Source organism: Nuphar pumila, chromosome 16 (assembly GCF_984573655.1).
Source record: "Nuphar pumila chromosome 16, dmNupPumi1.hap1.1, whole genome shotgun sequence".
Taxonomy (NCBI): domain Eukaryota; kingdom Viridiplantae; phylum Streptophyta; class Magnoliopsida; order Nymphaeales; family Nymphaeaceae; genus Nuphar; species Nuphar pumila.
In genome coordinates this window covers 68,572,347-68,592,354 of record NC_143264.1, presented here as the reverse complement: position 1 = coordinate 68,592,354, position 20,008 = coordinate 68,572,347, and the positions used below count along the sequence as shown (strand labels likewise).

The 20,008-nt window shown below is 37.7% G+C and overlaps 1 protein-coding gene across 1 annotated transcript; it reads left to right on the top strand.

The window, feature by feature from the left end:
* Positions 1-1,963: 1,963 nt before the first annotated feature.
* Positions 1,964-4,050, top strand: LOC149813429 (uncharacterized). The gene is made up of 8 exons (XM_089990841.1): positions 1,964-2,279; positions 2,360-2,413; positions 2,509-2,584; positions 2,690-2,769; positions 2,901-2,950; positions 3,055-3,139; positions 3,226-3,324; positions 3,702-4,050. The coding sequence occupies exons 1-8, from the start codon at positions 2,070-2,072 to the stop codon at positions 3,924-3,926; spliced, it is 879 nt and encodes a 292-aa protein (XP_089846967.1). The 5' UTR covers positions 1,964-2,069; the 3' UTR covers positions 3,927-4,050.
* Positions 4,051-20,008: the final 15,958 nt, after the last annotated feature.

The following is a 20,008-nucleotide window of genomic DNA, read 5'->3' as shown; positions in this document are numbered from 1 at the left end:
GAAATTGATGGAGATGTAAATCATAGGATAAAGGTTGAGTGTATGAAATGAAAAAGTGCATCTGGAGTATTGTGCGATCGTAGAATGTCATTGCGGTTGAAGAAAAAGTTTTATAGGACGCCAATTAGGCCTGCTTTATTATATAATACGGAATGTTGGGCTGCCAAGAGACATCATATTCAAAAAATGAGTGTAGCTGAGATGCGTATGCTTAGATGGATTTGTGAAAATACAATAAAAGATAAGATTCGAAATGAGGAGGTACGTAGGAAGGTAGGTGTTGCATCCATTGAAAATAAGATGAGAGAGAATTGTTTACTGTGGTTTGGATATATTCGGCGAAGGCCTAATGATGCTCCAATTAGAAGGATGGAGAAATGAGAAAATATATTAGTTAAAAGAGGTGGGGGTAGGCTTAAGAAGACTTTGATGAAGATGATAGGAAAGGATATGAATGCTTTGAACCTCACCGAGGACATGACATTGGATAGAAATGATTGGAGGAGAAGGATTCACGTGAAAGACCCAGAATGATTTTCTTTTTTAGTTCATATCGTCGACCCCAATTGTTTTGGGATGAAGGCATAGTTGTTGTTGTCATTGATGGCAAACCATCTATTCTAAGAAAACCATGCGAATAATTTTTATGCTTGCAATGTTTAGACCTTTTTCTTGCATTGATAATGGGTATTGCGTGTAAGCAGCCAAAGATAATGGAATTGTTTTTGTTTTGTTTTTTCTGACAAAGAAAGATGAGGTTTAGGCCGATCCATATCAGTTATACAACTATACCATGGGGATTTGAACTTGCAATGTCACTGACTTCTCCTGCCACACAAGCGGAGCCCGTTGGTAGATAATGGAATTGTTATTCACTCTAATGGAGCTGACTGCACATAGTCAGTGCCACCTGCTTGCCCGTGTGCGGTGTCCAAGTGCATTCAATTGTTACAAGGTTTAGAGTTTGCTACAATTGTTTGTTTGTACAAACAACTTAGTAGCATTTTCTTTATTTTTGGCGGCTTTTCTTTTGTCCAAACAACAGCCCATGGTGATCTACATGTTTGAGTGAAAACCGGCATTTGAAATGCTTGAATCCGACTTGTGTACAGTTTTTTTACGATGAAAAATTGACTGTTTTTTTGGTTAATCTAAAATATTGACAGTTATAACTAAACGTTTACAATATTTAGGTCTGATAAAACATCTGGGTGCTGAGATAGAGCTAGGGATGGCAGTGGACCGGGGCGGGGGACAAGGTCTCCACCCCTGCCCCGTTTCAAAATCCGAACCTCCACCCCCCGCCTCCATCCCCGTTTTATGTCCTCCATCCCCGGTTCAAACGGGGGCGAATCGGGGTGGGCCCCCTGTTTCCCCTTAGTTTATAGTCATCCCTTAAAGGATTGGGGGCGGGGCGGGGCAGGGCGAAGCTAGGCAGGGATTGGGACGGGACGGGGCGGGGAAAATCATAAGTCCATCCCCGCCTCCATCCCTGCAAGGGGATAACCTCCATCCCCGTTTCATGCCCTTCATCCCCAGTCCAAACCGGCTGAGGCGGGGCGGAGCCCCGTTGTCCCCCGGTCCACTGCCATCCCTACATAGAGCTAGGTGTGTTACATTCCAATGCCCCACACACTACATAAGCTTTGATCCACCATCATAAGAGTAGTTAAAGGAGTCCTATATGCAAAGCTGATACACTCCCTGCTACGTCCATAGCCATGAACAAACTAACAAAGTTGAATCTCAATCAATTAAGAAATGAGTTGAAAACATGACAAATAACGTTCGTACTAGTTAATAAATTAATACATGAGCCAATATCAAGGAAATATCATACACTGACACACGAGTTATCAGTAGCCGGAAACATTTCCCTCCCCTCGTCTCCCTTTGGGTTGAACGCTCGCATTCAAGGATCAAACTTCCATCGTCGCCTATTTTTCTCCAGACTTGTTGCTTGTGTAGAGTCGATGAGCACGTCTAATTGTAGTTGAAGAAGCCCCCTCTCTCTCTCTCCATATTCATTTTGGACGAAGGGGAGAAGAGAGAAGGATAGCAGGAAAACGATGGCCAGTGTGCATCTTTTGACGTTAGCACCGACAGTTCGCTTGTCTTCCACCGCACCATCCCGTCTTGTGATAGGGAGAGCGGCTTTGACGGTGTCGTCCTCCCGTTCCTCAACACCCCATCCTCCTCCTCCTCCTCATCATCATCAACAACTCAGAAGCCCCGACCTTGTTGAATTGGAATATGCCGATCTCAAGCTCAAGGAGAAAGTGGGCGATGTCTCTCTCTCTCTCTCTGTCTATCTGTCTGTCTGTCTGTCTCTAACTTTTTTTGGGCCTTTGTTTTTCAGGTGGGTCATGTTCGGATTCGGCAGCATGTGAACCCTCTCAGTGCATCTTTCTCCGTACGTTTTCCTCTTTCTTCTTGCACCCCAACCAATTTCTCCTCTTTAGATTTTTTGGTTTTCTTCAGTGTATCGATTAATGTTTTTCGAGACAGGTCCTTCCAGAGGTACCAAACTGGAGTGAAGCTTTTGAAGACCCCAAATTGCCGCTCATGGTCGACATTGGTTGTGGTAATGAGTTTGGGCGACCGGCATTCCTTTCCTTTTCCTAATCTTTACATATGGATAATGAACGATGCATGTTTGTGATGCCTTCTGTTTGATTGGATTTCCCAGGTAGTGGCAGATTTCTCATTTGGCTTGCGAAAAGAAACCCCCAATCAAGAAATTATCTGGGACTCGAAATACGTAACAAAGTATTGAGTTTTCTTGCATCCCCATCCCCCCCCCCCACTAGTTCTGTTTCTTTTCCTAGTTTACATGCGCAAATTTCAATAACACTGCTTGAAGCCGTTTCTGATTTGTGATTTGTTTTCTGCAAATGCAGCTGGTTAAACGTGCACAATTTTGGGTAAAAGAACTAGCTCGTAAGAATATGTAAGCAATCAAACACACTGTATATGTGAATGAATTAACATGATGCAATGTTCATTCTTATGGAAACCAATGCTTTCCCACTGTTCATTCACATATGAAAGCAGACACTTCATGTTCACGAATGCCACCATTGCTTTCGAAGAGCTGGTGTCCGCTTATCCAGGACCTTTGATGTGCGTCTCGATACTCGTAAGTCGCTTGTCCAAGAATCTGCTTCCTTCTCATTCATATTCCTGGCATTGCCATCTAAAACAAGATTCTGTAAATTCTCACAGTGCCCAGATCCACATTTCAAGAAACGACATCACAAAAGGAGAGTATTGCAGAAGCCCTTGGTAGATTCTATCTCGAAGAATTTGAGGCCTGGTGGACAGGTACATCCATTTCCAATCCTTTCTTTATGTTGTTAGTATAGAGTCTATAGACAAGGTGGGGATGCAAATTCTCAATAAGAATGCGGAAAACATTGTGTACTTAGTGGGAGTGTTGAAGTTGTTTGGTTGCAGAAACTGGCTGACACTTCCAGCCTGAAGTGTGGGCACAGTGTAATGGTTTTGTTAATCTATCTATATCATTGAGTGGATTTGGTCTGGTGGTTTAGGACATGCGCGTTGATTTTCTTCAAATGATTAGATGTTCGTCAGTCAGGGTAAAGATGCTTAAGGAGTTTGAATTAAATTGCTCCCATTTAACAGGATGGCTAATCTGTTAATACTGAATCAGGTTACTCTGTTGTCTTGGTGATAAGCAGGTTTTTATGCAGTCAGATGTGTTGGAAGTGGCACTTGACATGAGGGATCAATTCGATTCTTGCTCAAGCATTTTTGAACATATCAACGTCATCGACCCTGATATTCCATGTGATTCTGAGGGTTGGCTTCAAGTGAACCCAATGGGTATTCGAACAGAAAGAGAGATCCATGCAGAGTCTGAAGGTGCAAAAATATACAGAAGAATGTATCAGAAAAAGATTTAATTTTGTTTTTTCTCTGTCAATCTTTCGATAATTATGATTTGTGTTTTAAAAATCATGCAGAAAACAGAGATACAACTTTGTCCAAATTTGGACTTTCGTTTCAGACAAATACCGAGCTAGTCTCAAAGCATAAATGTTATCTTTGTTTCTTCAGTTGAGGATATGGTTGTCACCAGGACATGTTTGATACCTATGCATAAATTTAAATTCAAAATACAAAAGGATGTATGTCGAGGGAAAATGAATACCAAAATCTTTGCTGACCTGTTTTGCAATAACGATAGGAATTCAGCAGATACCTATTATCTATTTTGTCTAACTTTGCTTGATCTTTTTCTCTAACAATGCAAGGTGCAAGTGTGACAGACTACACAAGCAGGATACATTTCTTCTCTTGGCATAATTTAGTAGCAAGCTAAGATCCAAGGGACATGGTTTTCTTGTGGAGTTGCTGGAGGCTCAGGCTTCCAATCAGGCTTCTCATCACAGTGCATGTCATAGTGGATGTGGCCGGTTTCTCTGTTGCTGAACAGAGCACCATACCCCAAACTCAATGCACGCTGTTTGAAGCTCTTAACTGTGTTGCCAGTATAGATTGTCAACCACTATTAATGGACAAATCCTGATTCTAACCCATTTGCAGTAAGTCCAGAATCCATAGGAGGAAGAAGGCAATAGGATTTACCTTGTCACTGAAGTCTTGGAGGGTATCCTCTATGGATGGGAACTGTATAATCTTTGTATCCTTGTAGGCAGATAAGAACCTGGAACTGCAAGGCGATTAGTTTTTTGTGAGTATGATGCTTAAATAAAACAAGTACTGATGACATACCCTGCATATTTTTTTCTCTGTGCACGGAAGCCTGAACTTTCAAAAACGGCAAATCACTTTTTATGATGCAGATTGATCTAGATAACGTTTTTACACTATAGAACAGGTAGGTAACCAAGCACTAAGAAAAGGTAATTGACTCCATCCAACTTATAAGTGTCGAGATATTTTATTTGCATTGTCAAGATCAAGATGGTGCTTAATGGGCATAAGTTGTTCATACTGATCTTTTCATATTTTCTATAAGCCCAGGGAAAATTGAGAAGCAAACGTGGCATGACATTTGGTGCATAACAGTTTTTTAATTTGACATACATTCAGTAAGATAAATTTAAGGAAACATAACCTTGTCGATGCATAAAGCATGTCTATGCTTTCCTTATGTGGTGCAGTTGAACTTCAGAAAAAGGAAAATTTTAGCTAAAATGTGAAGAAAGAAGAGCATAGCATTACCATCATACATCATTTACCTACTGTATATTCCATGCATCCTTTGTCCTTGTTATTAGCCGTTAATTTTAAGATATCGAGACTATAAAGCAAGATTTGAATTGGTCTGGCCAACAAGAAGATGCTGGTGCTTATTTAACAATGTTGAAACGCATACCTGCTCTAAATTCCATATTTCATCTTAAACATAATATCCTAACTTGGTGCTATATCAAACAGTAGATCCCCATGATAGATTTTTCTATGGAAAGAAATCAACAATCATAATAAGTAGATACTTTGATTTAATGCCTTCGAGCTAAATATTGAGAAAATCATGCACTGGCAGTACAAAACCATGCTTATCCTTTAAAAACTTTTCATATATCCTACAAAATAATATAAGGAAACATGATATTGACACAATGAAGTCCCAATGTTGAAAATTTTTAAAGTCAGGTTTTGATTTCCTCCGGCACATATAACTCCTAAGTTTGAAACTTGCTAATGGATATAAGATCTCACAAACATTCAAATTATAGGCAACCAGTTCAGTAATAACTTCTGCAGAACTCATTAACTAGATGTCACTTAGATTTACCTTTTTTTCTTCACTATGTTTTGGAAACCTCGATATATGGTGGCGTTGGCAGTTAGATGATGCTGGATGACAAAGCTGTACATCTAACTTTGATTCCCTTACCTGCAGACAGAAGAATGGGGATTACCACACGTGAAAATTAACTCTTTTTCTGTAAAATCTAGATACACCAATTTAGGTAGTAACGTGTTCTTGAGAAAAGAGAACTCTCTGAAATCTACCCTTGGGCCATCCAGGGCGCATTATGTAGTAATTATGGCCATATGCACCCGTTAGAGATAGGCTGATGAAGATCATAAACTGGAACAGTGATCGCCTGATCTGTCTCACACAGGTTATCTGTTTAGACACATCAGCTCATCGCATTCATGAGTTTTGATCATTTTAGGGTATCAATTTCTGTTTTGGATTATTCTTATCTGAAATTAGATCATATTATTATAGTTCATTTAACAAGTTATAGAGGTTTCTTTCGATAGTTTTTTATTAGAAAGATTATCTTTTTGATATTTACATGGAAAAACCGCTCCCAGGATTAGAGATCTAGCTTCGCTGGTTCTGCCTGCCTTACTTACGATCACTGTCCTGGCAGCGTAAAACTCCATGGGCTTATCTAAGAGTTGTTTGATTAGGTCATTATTACTATAGGGTTTTTTAAGGATTTAACCTGATTTTCCTTTGAAAAAGTAGATAATTGTTTGGAATCTAGTACTAAAGTTTCTTCTTACTATTACTCTCGTCTCCAGGTTTGTAGGTTTTTTAATATTACCTGGTTGCAATCGATTTTTAGATGTAACCTATCTCTGTTTTCTAACTTATTGGTCGCATTCTCTATGACCGATCCTTCGGCTTGATCCTCTGTATAATCTTCTTTGAAAGCATTAATGAAATGTTTTCTTTTCTCTCTAAATAAAAAAGCAGCTTATATTCGTTAGTGATTATTCCAATTTAGTGATTTTCTTTAATTGACTATATAGCCAGATGATCAAAAGTTTGAGCGATTAGTAATGCATGGTTTTGTATTTTGAAACCCATTTGGCTCCATCATTTAGGTATTAGAGTGGATTAATACAACAACAACTACGCCTTCATCCCAAAACAATTGGGGTCAGCGATATGAACCAAAAAAGAAATTCATTTTGGGTCTTCCACATGAATCCTAGACACCAATTTGTCACAAATAAGAAAAAGCATACGTTTTTCTTTTTTGTTATTGGGGTGGACTTGACATAATTTTATATATGATAAAGGCATAGATGACACTAGCATTTGGGCACAATACCCAGATTGGTCGTGAATTAAAAAATATTTAAAATCGAGCTAATTGATTATTTTTCTTGATAGTTTGCCCTTGTGTTTCATGAAAAATTAGGTGCCTTAGTCAAACCACTTGTCTAAGTTGTTGCCTAAAAATATGAGGCACCATGTAAGTTGTTGCCTTGAAGATCATAACTTGCCACCACAAAAAAATTGTCGTCTGGTCTATATAACTTATCTCAAAAAATTAAGCACCATTAAGTTGTCGTCTAAAAAAATCAAGTGCCATAATTTCGACCAAACAAAAGATCAAAACTGTCAAGAAAAAAGTGAATTGATCATGTCTATTATATTTTCTAGTTCATGGCAAGTTATGGTATTGTGCAAAAAATTAGCTCCATCTACATCATTGTCCATTCTGCATATTTCATGGCTAGCATATAAACCATAAAAACTGAAGTAAAAAAAAAGCTGTCTTCATATAACATATATATTTAAGTGACGAACCAAGGGAAAATCATGTTTTTGATAATGATCTATCTATGATGCAAATCTACATAATGAACCAAGTATTTCGGTTGAATTCAACACTGTTGCCTATGTGCACCGTTTGAGTTGTGCATCAAATTAAGATTCAAATATTAAATCAAGATCAATGTTGGCTCATTCAAGATTAGTTTCTGAACTGGAGAAGAAATTGAGACAGGTATGAGACTAGATTCGTGAAGCTAGACGGAACCAAAATCCATCCCCCGTTACATTTCCACTAGCTGTCTTTTTTTTGGATAATCCAAGGGAACCCCCCATCACCGACCGCACCTCGGTTGACCTCTGGTTGGTAAAACCTCTAAGGTCCCTCCTGCCCACCGGGAAGTACACCTAGTTCGACCTTGCGGCAAGGGACGCCGCAAGTGGGTTTCGAACTTGTGACTCCTGTCAACTTGGTGACATACAAGTTGCCCCTACCAGATGAGCAGAGCACTTGTGGGCATTCCAGTAGCCGTCTTTGTTGCCACTATATATTGATCAATGAAGTTATCCTTGAGATGAGAGCAGTTACAGTCATATTATACATAACTGATGGTCAGTTATGTTCCATCCCCATTGCACATCTCACTTGGGAGCTGTAAGATGTGTGAGAGTAGGGCCCATGCTTGTCTCCAACTAAGTTAGATGTGTGGTGGCGACTAGATATAACATCATATATAAGATGGTAGATGCTCTCCCCTAAATGTTCCTGATGCTTTTGGATGTAGCATAAGCGACACATTTTTGGCTCTGTTGCAGTTTGTATTGTATTAGCAATAATCAATAGGACCTTTAGTGGTAGTTGTATTCGTTACTAAATCCCCTGTTTTGTTGTTGAATTATATCAACCTTATTCTGAAGGGTCTAAAAATGTAGAAGCCTATTCAAGGACCACTATCAATCAAAAGATGGCCAGTACCAATGCAGTAGTTAGTTCTAGTGTAGTCGTTTGCCACTCCTTTGCCTTGATTTAGTTATATTTCATGGTTGGTAGGGGGACCTCAGTCAGTGATAGGGTTTTTTATCTTAGCCTAGCAACAAAAAGAAAAAAAAGATATAAATGCTTAATGCTAAGGTGACATGTATGTCATTATGATATATTTGACCATTCAGAACTTTTTTTTTTTATTTCATGTGGAGAAAAACAACTGATATGGTTTAGGCATTGCAGCAAAGGATCGCCCACCTCAAGTATTGAATTCTCCACCTCCTTCAAGCTGAAAGCCTTAAGCCCACACACCTAACCAGGTACGCAAAACCAAATCACATTTTCTAGGCTTAATTTTATTTTGGTCGGAGAGCTTGTCACAGGTGTCTAGCTATTTTGCGATTTCGGGCAATCTTTACTAGGCACATCAATGACCCAATTCCATCTAAATCAGCCCTAAGTCATCAATTTTGGTTTCAAATTGAAATTTCATGACAGAAAATCAGTGTCCATGGAACTCCAGCCAGCAAAATATTCTTTTCCATTTTTTTAAGGAAAACATCATATATATATATATATATATATATATATATATATATATATATATATATATATATATATATATATATATATATATATATATATATACTCGAGAGGTAGCATAATTGGAACTGAAGAAACAAAAAGAATGCAAGACACAAATTTACGTGGTTCGGCTTAGCCTACTCCATGGGAGAAGAGAGGGAGAGATTGATATTAGTTTACAATGGAGATCACGTACGTATAGATACAAAGAAGATCTTCTTTTAGTAACTACCATTTTCTAATTACTCTAAGTAGCAATTACTAAAAAACGTGATTCTTCAAATCACCCACAAACATCAACAAATTCCCAAAATCTCTCTTCTCCACCAATACTCCCCCTCAAGTTGGTGCAAAAATATTGATAGAGCCCAACTTGGACAATATCTCTTGAAACTTGACAGAAGGCAATCCTTTAGTGAAGATATCTGCTAACTGTTGATCACTGCAAACAAAAGGGGTACAAATAACATTAGCTTGAACATTATCTCGAACGAAATGACAATCCACCTTAATATGTTTAGTTCGCTCGTGATAAACTGGATTTGAAGTAATGTGAATTGCAACTTGATTATCACAGAACATTCTTGTTGGTTGAGATGAATCAAAACCCAAATCCTGCAATAGAGCACAGAACCAAATAACTTCACTAGTGGTGGATGCCATTTCTCGATATTCAGCTTCTGCACTTGATCGAGCAATAACATTTTGTTTTGTACTTTTTCATGTTACCAAGTTACCTCTAACAAATGTACAATATCCTGTGGTAGACCTTCGATCAACTGGACATCCGGCCCAATCAACATCAATATAAGCAATAATAAAACTGTGTCCATTCTTACACATCCAAATCTATCTTCTTGGTGATCCCTTTAAATATTGCAGAATTTGGTTGACTGCATTCATGTGATTCAATCTTGGGGCACGCATAAATCTATTGACCAAACTAACAGAATAAGATATATCTGGTCGAGTAATGGTCAAATAGATTAGTTTGCCAACTAACCTTTAGAACTGACCAACATCAGACAATAATTCACCATCATTACTAAGCTTAGCTCTGCTATCAGTAAGAGTGTTTGAAGGTTTTACTCCTAATTTTCTAGTTTCTTATAACAGATCTAATACATATTTTTGTTGATTAAGAAATATGCCCTTTTTTAAGTAGGCAATTTCTAATCCAAGAAAATATTTAAAAATTCCCAAGTCTTTGATAGCAAACTGCTTATGCAAAAGAGTCTTGAGCTTTGATATCTCAACTTGATCATTGTCAGTGATCACAATGTCATCAACATAAACTAGAACAATAGTAGTACCATAGATTCCTTGCTTAACAAATAAAGAAGGGTCTAAAGCACTCATTTTTAACCCATTAATTATGAGAGCAAAACTGAGTTTAACATACCAGACTCACGGTGATTGCTTGAGTCCATAAATTGCCTTTTTTAGTTTATACACTAAGCCGGGTTTGACTTCTTGTGGATGACCGGGTGGTACACTCATATAGCCCTCTTCTTCTAGATCACCATGTAGAAATGCATTTTTAACATCCATCTGAAATAATTTTCAGTCTTGATTTACTGCTAGAGATATAAGGACTCGAAAAGTATTCATCTTCGTGACATGAGCAAATGTCGCTTTGTAGTCTTCTCCATAAGTTTGAGTAAAACCTCTAGCAACAAGTCTTGCCTTATGTCGTTTTACAGTTCCATCATTTTTATATTTTATTTTGTATACCCAATGACACCCAATTGTTTTTTTTCCTGGAGGCAATCAAACAATGTCCCATGTTTTATTCTCATAAAGAGCCTGCAATTCATCTTTCATAGCATTTTTCCAAATAGTATTGGAATTAGCTTCTTGAAAAGTCTTTGGTTCTTGATCACTAGTTACTGCACTCAAAAAAGCATAGTAAGATTGAGCAACATTGTCATAAGTCATATAAGATTGTATAGGGTAAGGGACAACATGATAAGTGACAAAATCTTTCAGTCTTTCCGAAGGATGAGTTTCTCTACTTGATTTTTGTTGAACTGGAAGTGCTTTGGTTTGATCAACTATAGAAGTCACTTCATTCTCTAGAGGTATAACATCTATATGTGGGGCAATGACATCAGGCATTATTATTGGAAGCGATATCAAATCTGACAAGTACTCTCCTTGGGACCGATTCTCACAATCATTCTGTGCTGGGAAATATGGTTTAGTTTCAGCAAACCATACATCATGGGAAATGACAAGTTTTTTGGATGACACATCATAACAAATATACCCTTTCTTTGTAAAAGAATACCAAAAAAAAAAACATACCGATTTGATCTAGCATCCAACTTATCACGATGGATTGCTTGTTGGTGCACGTAACACACACAACCAAACACTCTCAAATGAGATATGTCAGGCGTCTGATTCTTCAAAACTTCAAGAGGAGCCCTAAAATTGATTATCCGACTAGGAAGTCGATTAATCAAATATATTACTGTTAAAACTCCATGAGACCAATACCTTTTTGGGACATTCATTTGAAACATAAGAGCTCTTGTGACTTCAAGAATGTGCTGATTTTCCTCTCTGCCACCCCATTTTGTTGTGGTGTTCCAACACAACTAGTTTGGTGAATAACCCTTTGGCTCCGAAGAAATTCAGCAAAGGAGCCATTGGTGTATTCCGAACCATTGTCAGATATGAAAATCTTAACTTTGGCATTGAATTGAGTATATATCATAGTATAAAAGTCTTTGAAAGCATATAACACCTCAATTTTTTATTTTAATAAGTATAACCATGTAGCATGAGACCAATCATCAATAAATAACACAAAGTACGTATATCCATCATATGAATCAATTGGAGTAGGACCCCATAAATCAGAATGAATGAGTTCAAACGGTTCAATAGACATAGACATGGAATTAATGAATGATAAGCATGTTTGTTTAGCAAATTGACAAACATCACTACACTAGACTCAATTGATACGAAAGGAAAAAGACTCAAAAAAACATGGTTGGACGGATGTCCAAGCCGTTTATGTAAGATGTGACTCTCCACACAACTGTTGGTATGATACGTCTTATGAGTGGGTTTGAGCAAGTACAATCCATGAGAATAAATTCCTTCACCAATCGTCTGCTTCGACTTTCAATCAGGAAAGATGACAAAGTTAGGAGAGAAAATAACATCACAGTTTAAGGAATTAGTAATTTTTTCAACAAAAGGAAGTTGAGTTGGAAAGGATGGAATAACCAGAGCATAAGAGGTAACACTATTTGAAAAAAAAATAATTTTGCCACTTCTTAACATAGGAACAATAATTCCATTGGCAATAGAAACATTAGGTTTACCAGACCCAGAGGTAAATTTATACACAGAGGATGGACTATTGGCCATGTGATGAGTGGCTCTCGAATCAATAATCCAAAAGTTAACTTTAGAAGACAGAGTAGGGCAAGTTTGTAAATTACCTAAAGCATGGGTAGAGGCTGAAGAACTTTTTTCAAAAGACATGGACTTATTGATTTGATGAAGGAGGTGACTCAATTGACTCATTGAGATGGATGTATCGGCTATTGCAGCATGATCTCTCTTGTTCTTGTCAAAATTTAATTTGAGGCGAGGATGTAATTCCTAGCATCGATTCTTGGTATGCGCATTTTTACCACAATGATCACAATGATAAGTCTCATTTTTTCCTTTATTTTGATAAGTATTCCTTCCTTTTCAATACCAGAAAAATTCCTCTGATCAGCTTTCTCTGTCAGAAGAGCATTTGATTCAACTTTTTCAGATTTTAGCTTGATATTCACAGTCTTCTTACGAGTTTATTCTCGTTGAATAATGGCACAAATACTGAAAAAAGAAGGAAGGGTAGCATCCATAAGAATATTACTCCTGATGTTTTCATATTCTGGTTTCAGACTACTAAATAATGAATTTTTTTATCTTCCTCCGCCCTTTGCAAGAGTGTCTTGGTATCACTAGTATGTAGACAATACATGTTCAATTCATCCCAAATTTTTTTCATATTTCCAAGATGTTCACTGAATGTTTTTTCACCTTATTATGTTGCTGCAATCTCAAGCTTGTGTTCAAATATGCAAGCAACATTATTCTGACTACCGTACAACTCTGCTATAGAATCCCACAATTTCTTTGCAGATTCAGAGAAGGTAAAAATTCCAGAAATTTGAGGTTCCATGGAATTAAGAATCCATGATCGAACACGTTGGACATTAGAAATCCAATCTTCATAATCATAATCAGTGAATGCATGAAAGTTTTTTGTTCCATAAATAAAACCATTTTTTTTTATCGTCAAGAGACAATGTCATTGCTCTTGACCAAGGAACATAATTAATACCATTTAAGAGAACAGTGGAAAGCTTCCATCCAGAGTTACCATCTGATTCACCCATTGAGAAAGAAAGCAAACACAAAAAAACCCATTGAGAAAGAAAGCAAACACAAAAAAACTGATCTGTGGTTTTTGAAAAACAATTTTTTGCAGAGCCTTGCAGAAAAAATGACAACACCTTGCCTTCTTTATCAAACAGAAAATTTTATGCCGTTGTTCAAGTACTTGAGACAAATGAGGTAGACAACTTATGCAGGGAGATTAGACTTATCTTTGAAGAAGTCGACACTTCAATAAAAAATCTACAAATCGAAGAGACCATCATCCAACAACAAATTCAACGGTCTGCTAATGAATGCCAAAAGAACTGAGGAACAAAGTTATACAACTCATAATAATGATGATCCGACAGATAATAAGAGCAATCAATTCAACACAAGTTCAAGTAGCAACAGTAGCCGCAAAGGAAGCCAGCAACGTCCGGGAGTCTGAGTTATGAAGAACCGATGACAGAAAATTGCAGCTCTACTCGAGTATGGAAATCAGAGATGTCAGCGTACTACAAGATTCAGTTGGTAGGACGACAACCTTCCTATCCCTCCAAGATTCGAGGATGAGCCTCTGTCATAAGAATGCAGCAAAAAATGATCACGGAGAAATATGAACCCAATCCTATGTCACTCAGCACCACAAGATCAAGGAAACAGGAAACACAAGCTCATCAGACGATCAAGCCTCAAGGATCAACAACATTGCTTTGATATCATGAAGAAACAAAAAGAATGCAAGACATAGATTTACGTGGTTCGACTTAGCCTACTCCACGGGAGAAGAGAGGGAGAGATTGATATTAGTTTATAATGGAGATCACATACATATAGATACAAAGAAGAACTTCTTTTAGTAACTACCATTTTCTAATTGCTCTAAGTAGAAATTACTAAAAAATGTGATTCATCAAATCACCCACAAACAACTACAAATTCCCAAAATCTGTCTTCTCCACCAACAGGAATGGGCCTCGAATGTTAGAGAGGTAGTCGAGGTTTGATTCCTGTCGGCGTTATTCCCCTTACGTAAGCCGAAGCCGGTGGCTACCGGGGGTCAAAAGGTATGCCCGGGTTTACACCCCTCTGGGGTGGTTTTCCTGTTCCTATAAGAAAAAAAGTTATATATTTTTAAAAATTAGTATTTTACATTCTTCTAAAATAAAAATAAAGATACTCAAAACCCATGGGGGCGTTTGTTATACGGTACCAGGGTACAATGTCCTTCGCTAAGAAAGTGGCAAAATGGAGGGAAACTCATTCCCAAAGAAGGGGGTGCCACTCCATTTTCCTGACAAAATGGTTCTTTGCTAGTCATGTAAATGGGTCAGATTTGGGTTGGATCTAGGCATTGCCAAGTTTGACTGAATTAGATTTGACCCAATAAGATTCAAGTATCTGATGAAAAAAGACAAAACTGAATCTGGATCCGACAAGCTTAAAACCCGATATTTACACTTAAACAGTTTGGGTTTCGGCTGGATTTGGGTTTTAGTCATTCGGCTTTGGATTTGAATGCAAAAATAAATAAGGAACTCGAATCCGATTATTAATCGGATCCGAATTTGGCTACCAAACCCGATTAATCAGATTTGGATTTGGGTTGAATGCCCAGTTACATCCTACCCATTGACATCTTCTTTGCCATTTAACGTGCAAGCCCCATAGGGTGTATCCAGGACACTTACAAACCAAAAACCAAGGATACTCCTTAAGAGTTACTAGAAATTTCAATATTTAAATTAACATTCTTTGTAGTATTTAAACTTTCATAGACCATTTAGTTTTTTCTCAATTTTCACAATTTTTTTTTTTTGAATTTATGAAACCACACCCGGCACAAAGACCCGATAACGCTGGTTCAGCCTGCCATACCTACAGTCGTCGTGCTGGCAGCGTAAAACTCCGAGGCTAGGACCCCTGCTCTCGGGATCTACGCTATGTGTTGGCTTGCGAAGAGGGGTGATGCCCATGAGAATCAAACCTCGAGTGCCCCCTTCTAGCAGCCAAGACCCCACCCCACTAGGCCACCTCCCTTGAGGCCTCAAAATTTCAATTAAAAACGACTTCTGTAATTGGGTTCTGTTAGATCCTAACTGATTCAGGAAACCAAGAAATTTAGATAAGCGATTCAGTGCCGTATCATTCCTAAAATCATTGCTATACTTTGCCATATTCCTCAAGATAATTTGCATATTGGTCAACCTTTTGGCTTCCCTATACAATTTAAATAAACCTTCCATTGAAAACTATTGGTTGAAACTCCCCAAAAAGAAATGCTTCTGGGATAATAAAAAATACACCTGAGTTTTGGTAATTACAGCTCACATTTAATGGTAATTTAAACGGAAGCAAACCCTGGGTTTTTTTAATTAACCTTGAAAAAGTTTGGGTGTGGTTTTAACAATATCGACAACTTAGGTGTGTTTTTGGTTATCCTCTAAAATCTAGGTGTGGTTTGAAAATTTCTCATAAAAGAATTTTATAATTTTGATACAAGTCCAGAAACGTGAATGGGGGCATATTTGAAGAGTAAAAAAATTGGTTTTCGAGCACAATTTTTGAAATTAATTAAAAAAGGCCTTTTAACTTTTGAGCTATTTATAAAAAGTTGGCCAGCATTTATTTAGGATATTAGTTACATATAAGTGGTTACTTTATTTGAATACGTTTCAAATACCAGACCAAGGTATAAAATGATATTTTACTCTTAGTTTCTATAAAACAACTCATCTGATGCTAAATGTAATCATCAAAATGTTTGGTGGCATTTTGTATATAGCAGAGAGAGAGAGACTGAGAGTATAACCCGGAATCCTCATTGAATGTAGAAAGCACATTTTGGGTATGTTTGGTTGCTTGTGGGGGGTGTTGTGCAAATGAGATTCACTTTCTAAATCTCACGAGAACTCGAATCTCACGAGGTCTCATGAGATTCTAGTTCTCACCCAAATGAGATTCAATCTCTAAAGCTCTCATTTGCAAAGGCAAACAAGATTCACTTTCTCATGAGGGTACTTTTTATGTTTGGTTGCTTTTGCAAAAAAAGTAAATGAGATTCACTTTTTAAAGTGTGAGGAAGTGAATCTCATGTGATCGAATCAAACGTTAGGCTTTGACTAGAATTTTTTTTATTAATGTTTTATTTTTTTTTTGAAAAAAGTAAAATAAATTTGATTTATGAAGATGACAAGTAGTCTTTTTCGGATCCATGAAACAACTCAAACAATCAGGGAGACCAAAATGATTCTTCCAATGTATCATTTATGGGTCCAATGAAATTCATAGGTATAGAAAGAAGCCCCATCAAATAAAGATTTTTTCTTTCGACCATGTTTCTATTGTTAACTGTACAACAAGCAATAGTACACCTTTGACATTGACCCCTATCCTTTAGAACAGATTTTTTTTTCTATTAATGTTAATTAAAGAATAAAACTGTATCACGAAGCTACTCCTCGATGGGCAGGGGGGACCTTTTCCCCTTGGATTATCCAAAAAAAAAAGAATGGCATACGTTCACGCCTTGTTTAGTATAACTGAATTTTCCTGCATTTTAGATTTGTATTTTTTCTCTTCTATTCTTTTATTTAGAATTCCACTTGCGAGCCACATTAAGAATACCAAATATCTCTATCACTGCACAAGAATGCAATACCTAACTCTACCAAACGGATAGCAAATTGCAACTTGATACAATCAAACTAAAACATAAGGCGGTTTCAAACTCATCTCACCAAAGATGTAAGGTCACTTACCAAATAATTGAATGACTCAACTGGAATTTGATTTTGCTGGCCGTAGACTAGAAAAGTGGTAGGCAACTATACATATTTAGCACGGACCCATTTCTCTCTCTCTCTCTCTCTCTCTCTCTCTATATATATATATATATATATATATATATATATATATATATATATATATATATATATATAAGAGACATATTAAGCCCCCTTTTCTGGTTCTGCTTCGTTAGGTCCCATAGTTTGAAGTGTTTTATGATAGATCTGAACCATTAGATGTGTTTAGCATGCTCAATTTAGTGAGAATCGACTCTTGGATCATGTTTTTTTGATGACAAAATGTATTTTTATGAGCCAGAAAAAAATTAATGCCTTCATAGCCATTGATCCAAATGGCTCTAAGGGCTTATTACCTGTTTGGGTGTTGTTTGCTGAAATGAGACTCCATTCTTGTGTAAGGCTCTGTTTGGGAGTTGGTAGCTGAAATGAGACGTCAAGGGTTTGGGTTTACACTTGGTCAAACAATTCTGGTGATGGTTGTTAAGTAAGAGAGTGATATTGAGAAGGTAGTTCATGGAAATGAGAAATAAGGTGAGAGGGTCTCCCCTTTGTACGTGCACCCAAATACGATACATAAAAGAGCCATGTACTAAGGTCAACTTGTGAGGCCTGTCCATGCATCTATTTAAAGCTGACAATGCCAATGCACCTTACGATTGTGATGGATGACTTTATTATGACACTTGCTTCGTTGACGAAATTCGCAAATAACTGACCCAGAAAATAATTTGGTACCTCTTTAGAACACAAACAGTTATATGCTCAAATTTGAGATCTAAGGAGTCTTAAGTGATCCCTTAAGGTTTCTCACGTCGAGTACCCTAGGGGCATGTTTGATTGTGCGGACCGTAGTGCCTGTCGTCCGCACAGTGCATGGGGCCACAAGTGCCTACACACCCACACAAACACAGAACTTAAAGACGGTGTCAAAAGCGTTCCTCTGGGATGCTTTTTCGTGTTGGTGGGGGGTTCCGCCCTCCACCCTGAAACATAGGAGGAAAGGACACCTTGAACACTTTAGAAAAATAAAGAAACAGAAAAAGTGATGTATGCTGTTTGCAGACAGGACATGACATGACATGACATGACATGACATGACATGACATGACAGGACAGGACAGGACAGGCTGTCCTCATCCAAGCCTGTCCGCAAATCAAACAAATGTCCCTTAGATGTGCAACTCCCATGCCATGTAAAACTAATCTGGCATGGTCAAATTTTTAGAATGTTGGATGAGATTTGGGTACGAGCAAGAGGGTCTCAACACAGCTGACAAAGAGTTGAATTTTTTTTTTCACTGCCAAATTAGGATCCACAAGGTTGAGTAGTTGCATAGGAGTTTGAATTAACAAAAAAAAAAGGCACCCAATTTTACCGATGCCCAAATGCTAACATTGTTGAAAAGTGTTTTCTCAGGTTTCTAAGATGAAAATCCCAAAACCGTAGTGAAATCCTAGGATTCTATAAAAAAATTCAAAATTTTCCTTTTCTCTATGAATAACAAAAGCATTTGTCGTTCATAGTCCGAATGGAAGCGCCACTTTGCCGTTTACAGTCTAGACAACAAAGCATCTTTGTCGTCCACAGTTACAAAGCAACTTTTTCGTCCAATGTTCAGACAACCAAGCCTTTTCATCGACCAATGTCCGGACGACAAAGCAACCTTGTCGTCAGCAAAAACTCATTGTCGTGGCAAAACCACTTTTCCATCTATTGTCCGGTTGTCAAAGCCGCTTTTCCATCCAGCGTTCGAACAACAAATGTGTCTTGTCGTCCCGTGTTGGAATGACAAAACCTTCGCCATCCCCCCTTTTTATTTTTCCCCTTTTCTAGCCAAGATGACAAAATGCTTTTGTCATTCAATATTCGATGAAAAAACCTTTTAGTCGTCCGTTGCCAGATGACAAATAGTCATCGTTGTCCATCCTTTTGAATGTAGGGATAAGCCTCAAGTAGCATATCTCTACCCTATCCAAACTCTTCATGCAAGTTTCCCAAGCATAACTCTTCATGTGATGAGCTTTATCCTCTCTTTGGAATAAATACATATCCATTTGGGTTGGATTTAAAACCAAAAAACCTTTGACTCATATCCCGTCTTGAATTTCTATAAATAGGGGTTGACCCCTAAACCATAATCATCTGAAAATTTCTTGTCTCAGTGCTGACCCTAGAGAGAATGTATACCCTACCCTTGCAAAGATCAAACTTGCTTTTACTTTACCTTTTGGTGGAGAATGGCGTCTGAGTATTGAAACAAGCATCCCATATCTTTTAATTGATTTTGGAAAAGGGTTTTGCGAAATTGAGGTGAGTACATTTTTTTTTACTACATAATTTTTGTTAATAGTTTTTGGCGATCACAATGGGACATCATATTTTTTGATCCGTCGTAGTTAGAAGTGCATTGTCGGGAGGTTCTTGGTGCTAACAAGCCCAATACCTTTGAGATTTGAGTGATTTTGAGTTCGGTTGACAACAACCCTTTACCATCTACAGAGTTTGTCATCCGAAAACTTTGCCATTTGTAGACTTTGTCGTCTGCAAACCCTCTATTTGGAGTCTTTGTCGTCTATAGTCTCTGCCTACAGACTCTACCATCTATAGGCTTTGTCGTTCGTAGACTTTGTCGTCTACAAACCTCTCGTATGCTGGTTTTGTCGTCTGCAAACCCCCATTTGTAGACTTTTCCATCCAGATCTTTTGTTGTCTACAGA